The sequence below is a fragment of the Camellia sinensis genome, chromosome 1 (assembly GCF_055761805.1).
Source record: "Camellia sinensis isolate YWXY chromosome 1, ASM5576180v1, whole genome shotgun sequence".
Taxonomy (NCBI): Eukaryota; Viridiplantae; Streptophyta; class Magnoliopsida; order Ericales; family Theaceae; genus Camellia; species Camellia sinensis.
Genome location: NC_138961.1, coordinates 115,276,406 through 115,282,724, shown reverse-complemented (window position 1 = coordinate 115,282,724; position 6,319 = coordinate 115,276,406). Strand labels below are relative to the sequence as shown.

The 6,319-nt window shown below is 38.7% G+C and overlaps 1 protein-coding gene and 1 long non-coding RNA gene across 2 annotated transcripts; one reads left to right on the top strand and one right to left on the bottom strand.

Annotated features, from left to right (window-relative positions):
• Positions 1-490: 490 nt before the first annotated feature.
• Positions 491-2,453, top strand: LOC114323955 (uncharacterized). Its single transcript, XR_003651440.2, has 2 exons — positions 491-625; positions 1,105-2,453. It is a non-coding gene; the product is annotated as an uncharacterized LOC114323955 (long non-coding RNA).
• Positions 1,578-5,510, bottom strand: LOC114323954 (heat shock protein 83). Its single transcript, XM_028271659.2, has 4 exons — positions 5,017-5,510; positions 4,759-4,900; positions 4,369-4,649; positions 1,578-3,351 (listed from the first exon to the last, which is right to left on the bottom strand). Exons 1-4 carry the CDS (start codon positions 5,152-5,154, stop codon positions 1,798-1,800), a joined length of 2,115 nt encoding a protein of 704 aa, XP_028127460.2. The 5' UTR covers positions 5,155-5,510; the 3' UTR covers positions 1,578-1,797.
• Positions 5,511-6,319: the final 809 nt, after the last annotated feature.

Genomic DNA, 6,319 nt, shown 5'->3' with positions numbered 1-6,319 from the left:
TGCCCGTACATTATTTTTAAATGTTGAATAAAAATAAACATAAAATAGTTGATTGAAAATATGCTACATTTGTTATTTTTCTTTTTCTATATGCAAAAAAAAAAAAAAAAAATCAAAAAATTAAAAATTAAAACTCACAATTTACATATATACAAATAATTATAAACACAATCCGTGCATAGCACAGGCGAAACACTAGCTATTATATAATTAGTAGGTGGATGAAAAGGTGAAAGTTTATTAACTAGTGGATGAAAAGGTGAAAGTTTATTAACTTGGTAACAACTCTCAAGAGCCAGTTACACCTTTTCTTGGCAAACAAAAGAAGTTGCTCTCATTATATTATTTATGATGAATTATATTATATATGATAAACACTAATTAAAAAGAAGAGAGAGAGAAGAAAAGAGAGAAGAGAAGACGGATCAAAAGTGAGAGAAGAAAACAAAGCGAAGGGAAAGACGAAATAGATCGAAATAGAGGAGAGAAATGAGGATGATCAAGAGTGAGAGAAGAGAGAGACAAAGAGAACAATCGAGAGTGAGAGTGAGAAGAGACAGAAGACAGATCGAGAGAAGAAGATCGAAGCCCTAATCGTAAGATCTTTTCGTAGCCCTAATCGTAGGTATGCTATATTTTTTCTTACTTTCATGTGCCATATCCACTTCTTCCATGCCGTGTTCTAGCTGGATTTTGTATCCATACCCGTGTTGTGTCGACATGGATACTTCGCCAAAAGGATACTTCGCCAAAATTGACGAGTCTCTGTAACATAGGAGGTGGGTTCATAATTGGTTTGGCCTAATGTTTTGGTTGCTTCCAGTGGCTTTCTTTAAATGCAAGATTTTGATATGTCCTGCTGGAGGTGTCTAGACACAAAGCAAGGTTCTAGAGTGTTATACTTTTGCACAGACTATTTCATTATTGATATCTCACTTTGTTGAACATTGGTTTTCCTGTGTACTTTCTACGAAATTGGTCTGAGGTTTAGGGGCTGTAAATTATACAGCAGCTTCCCGCAAAGTTCTTTAATATGTCATTAAGCATGCATGACAACTATTTTTTTAATTTCTTTCTTAGTATTCACTTTGGTACTGTTCTTAGATCTTGCAGGGCTCCGGTGGAAGGTTGGCTTTGGGCGTGGAGCTGGGGACCATGGTGCAGCACAACCTAGTTCAAGCTTTTCCTGAACGTGTTTATTTTTCCAAATATAATTAGGCTTTTTTTTTTTTTTTTTCCTCTTGAAATTAGCAGTTCAAATATTGAATCCTCTTGTTGAATAATGTTTCATTTTCTATTCAAAATGTTCATAATGTAACTTACAATTTTGTTCATTCTATTGTTTCCTAGAAAATTTCTCCATGACATTGTTTCAAGTATGTTCTTCATGGCATGAGAAGGTAAGTTTTGATTTGTCACCGTGCTACTACTCATCTCATCCCCCCAATTAACCTGACAACACACCTAATCCCTGGCGACTGCTTATTTTATACTCATACAGTTTACCTGGTGGTGTAACTGACTTTAAATTGGATACATGATTGCTATGAGAGAGAGAGAGAGAACAATGACTACACTTGATTGTTAAGAAAATAGGTGGTAATGCACTGAAATAGGTCCACGACCACAGGTAAGACTCAAAAACCAAAACTGAAAAGACAAAAGACTGGACAAACAAGGGGAGTACTCACTCCCAGACACGACCTCACAAAAACCTCTACACCATCACTTTCCTAAGACGATAAAACACAGGTTATCCACAACACACGCCCATTACAAATGTAATATTCTATGTACTCAATCCACTTCTTCCATTTTGCTCTCCTCGTTAGCCTCCTCTTCCAGAGCTGGCATGTCGGCATCCTCACCTGCTTCCTCATCCTCCTCGATGCTCAGGCCCAATTTCAACATCCTGTGAATCCTCGCAGCAAATGTATTTGGATCATCAAGACTGAACCCAGAAGTCAAGAGCGCCGTCTCAAACAGCAGCATCACAAGATCTTTCACCGACTTGTCGTTCTTGTCAGCCTCAGCTCTCTTCCTCAACTCCTCCATAATTCCATTGTCAGGATTGATCTCCATGGTCTTCTTGCTTGACATGTAAGAGCTCATGCTGCTGTCCCTCAGTGCCTGAGCTTTCATGATCCTCTCCATGTTTGCAGTCCAACCATACTCTCCAGTCACCAAACAGCAGGGAGAATCCACAATCCTATCAGAGACAACCACCTTCTCAATCTTGTCTCCAAGAATGTCCTTGATGGTCTTGCAAAGGTTCTCAAAGGATTTCTTCTTTTCCTCCCTTTTTTTCTTCTCCTCCTCACTCTCATCATCTAGCTTCAAACCTTCCTTAGTAGCAGAAACAAGCTTCTTCCCATCATATTCCTTCAATTGCCCAACAGCATACTCATCAATGGCGTCAATCATGAAGAGCACTTCATAGCCCCTTTTCTTGAGCCGCTCCAAAAATGGTGAGTTCTCAACAGCTTTCTTGCTCTCGCCAGTAATATAGTAGATGTCCTTTTGGCCCTCCTTCATTCTCGTGACATAATCCTTCAGGCTAGTCAGCTCGTCGCCGCTCTTTGTTGAGTGATATCTGAGCAAATCAGCCAATTTCGCCCTGTTCTGGCTGTCCTCATGGATACCCAACTTCAAATTCTTGGAGAAAGCTTCATAGAATTTGTTGTAGTCCTCCTTGTTCTCTGCAATCTCATTGAACATCTCAATGCATTTCTTCACAAGGTTCTTCCTGATCACCTTGAGAATCTTGTTCTGTTGCAGCATCTCACGAGAGATGTTGAGTGGCAAGTCATCAGAGTCAACAACACCCTTAACAAATCCAAGGTACTCCGGGATGAGCTCTTCACAGTTGTCCATGATGAACACTCTCCGGACATAGAGCTTGATATTGTTCATCTTCTTGCGGGTGTCAAATAGATCAAATGGAGCTCTCTTTGGCACAAACAGAATAGCTTTAAATTCAAGCTGTCCCTCAACAGAGAAGTGCTTGACTGCAAGGTGATCTTCCCAATCATTTGTCAAGCTCTTGTAGAAAGAGGCGTATTCCTCCTTGGTTATCTCCTCGGGCTTGCGCAACCAAATGGGTTTCTGCTTGTTGATGAGCTGCCACTCATGAGTGACCTCCTTCACCTTCTTCTTCTTTGACTTCTCTTTCTCTTTCTCCTCGTCAACCTCTTCAATATCGCCCTCTTCTTCCTTCTTGGGCTCATCATCTTCGTCGTCACTGATCTCCTTCTCTGTTGTTTTCTCAGTCCACAGGTAAATTGGGTAGCTGATGAACTCAGAGTGCTTCTTCACAAGATCTTTGATTCTTCTCTCTTCCAAGTACTCCAACTGCAAATAATAAATCAATAAAATTTCAAATTAGCATACTGAACTACAACAATTATGATGCATATATAACACAATCTAAATAAAATTGCTGCAGATTCCACTATGTAGCGGCTCCAGAAATTTGAATTAATTGTAGACATCCAAAAATTCAAATTAAAGTTTGTATTAAAAAATTCTGTCTGTCATCCACTTTCCATAAATCTTTTAATCTAAATTTCTCAAATCACAAATACTACTTTGGTTTTTTCAATCCAAAACAAATAAAGTACGTAGAGTTTTATAATTGTTTTTGACAAGTCATACGACTCATACCTAGTCTTAAATCTTATATATATATATATATATATTTCAAAATCAGTGCTTTAATTCAACAACAACATTTATTGAAAGAGCTATATTTCAGCTACTATAAGGGTAACTGTTTTGGTATTTATATAAGGGTACACTACTGCTACATATGAAGAAAAGTATAAACTAGATACATTTTGATTGTAGTCCACACCACCCAACTTTAAATTTATATCATGCATTACACATATTAGCACTTTTTCCACAGAGAGGACGTATCATTTTTCGCAGGATGAGCATTCAAAATGTACGAACTTCAATGTTAAAACTATGAGAAGTGAGCTAATTAATATATATCTTATGCCATACATTAAAAAAAACAAAATCAAAATCAGTGGACTGAACTGCCGCTGCTGCTACATGATTTATTTATTTATTTTAGCTCATTGCTAGGTGTTCAAAGTAGGAGTGAATGGGTGTTCAAAATTGGGTGAACTTGTTGAACATTTGGAAAGAAATTCAGGGTGTTCTATTGCCAAACAGCAGAGCCACCGCTGATACCCCTTCAATTGGTGGGAGAGAATAAAAGACAAAAAAAAAAAAAAAAGAAGAAAAAAGAAAAAAAGAAAAAAAGAAAAATACAAGTAGACATTCTCATTGTTCCGTAAAGTCTTATACTGATTTAAGCATCTCAACTATCAATCAAACATAATTGAATAGGAGTCTTACCTGATCGTCCTTGAGGAAGAGAGTGATTTTGGTTCCTCTGCCCAGTTGCTCTCCATTGACGTCCCTAGTGACGGTGAATGAGCCACCAGCCTGTGATTCCCAAATGTACTGCTCATCATCGTTGTGCTTAGTTGTGACTATAACCTTATCTGCAACAAGATAAGCCGAGTAGAAACCAACACCGAATTGCCCAATCATGCTCACATCGGCTCCTGCTTGCAATGCCTCCATAAATTCCTTAGTCCCAGACCTCGCAATTGTACCCAGATTGTTAACCAAATCTGAAAAACACATATTAACATTAATCCCCTAAGAAACAAAAAGCAAATTGATTTGCTGCCATACGAATTGAGGACTGAATTGGTTTTGGAAGAGGGAGAGAGTAGTAACCTGCTTTGGTCATTCCGATACCGCTGTCGATGATGGAAAGCGTTTTGTTGGTCTTGTCGGGGACAATCCTAATGAAGAGCTCCGGTTGAGCATCAAGTTTGCTCTTGTCCGTCAAGCTCTCAAATCGGATCTTATCCAATGCCTACCCACCACAATCAAATCAAAAAAAAGTTAGAAATTTAAGTCCGATTCCAATCCAAGAACATACACGTTAGACAAGATAAAGAGACATAGAGATAGAAAAGACTAGTTAGTTACATCAGAGGAGTTGCTGACGAGTTCACGAAGGAAAATCTCCTTGTTGCTGTAGAAAGTGTTGATGATGAGGCTCAGAAGCTGGTTGATTTCGGCCTGGAAAGCGAAGGTCTCAGCATCGGCCATCTGAACGTCCGCCATTGATGATGAATCAGTCTTACAATCAGAGAGAATTTAGAGAGAAAAAGAGCGCGTGCTAGGATTTGAGAAGTGATTCGCTGCAGGAATTTGAGCTTTGGAATTACGAAATCTGATTGCAGAGGGAGACAAGTACAAGGGTATATATAGATGGGAATGTGTTCTAGGACCTTCTTTGCCCTCGCACCCCATCAAATGATAGGGGAGGGCCGAACGGAAGATAAGTTGAGCTTCTGGAGGCTTCTACTATTATCTGGACATTTTCGCAATTTTTTTTGCTTTGACTTTGGTCTTCGAACTTTCTAGCTCTGCTTAAAAAAAAAAAACAAAAAAAAAAACCTTCCTAGTGACGTTTCTACGGGGAAGGTGCCTTCTGTTGGTTGGTGTTTATATAAAATATATATATATATATATTATTTTTTAAAATTTAAATAAAAACTGATTTTAAAAATAAGAAATATATTTTTTATCTATTTTTTTTTGAGAAAATTAGTTTCGGGTCTCTCTCCTACTTTTCGTAATGGAAGAGATTCACAAAATTATTTTTTGATATCTAAGGTCCCTAAACATATCAGAGAAATTTGACTCTTTGTCTCTCCTCCTTTACTTCAGAGCAGCACTTCCTCTCTCTCTCTCTCTCTCTCAAACCCTAGAACAATATATATAGCTTCAATGGCGGTGGAGTTGGATTGAAAAGCATGGAACGTCTGATCTCTTCGAAGAGGCCGGTCTCGAGCTCATTCGAAGCTTCGGCAACGTTGAGTGTCTCTATGATCTCTCTCCCGAAGATTTGTGCGCGAAGATCTCGCAGTTCGATGCGTTGATCGTGAGGAGTGGGACAAAAGTGACGAGGCAGGTTTTTGAGGCTACGAATGGGCGATTGAAGATGGTGGGAAGGGCTGGTGTTGGGATCGACAATGTCGATCTCCAGGCTGCTACTGAGCTTGGATGCCTTGTTGTGAGTGCGCCGACTGCGAATTTGGGTCATCCTGCCCAAGTTGTTAAACACAAATATGAATTACTCTCCAAGAAATTTCAGCAATATATATTATTTTAGTTCATTTTTTCACTATTTTCTTCACCTGGTTTGTTTGGTCTGGCCACATGGCAGTACTCAACTATGCATTCAAACACAAGTTCATTTACTGTCCTACTACTATACCATTTT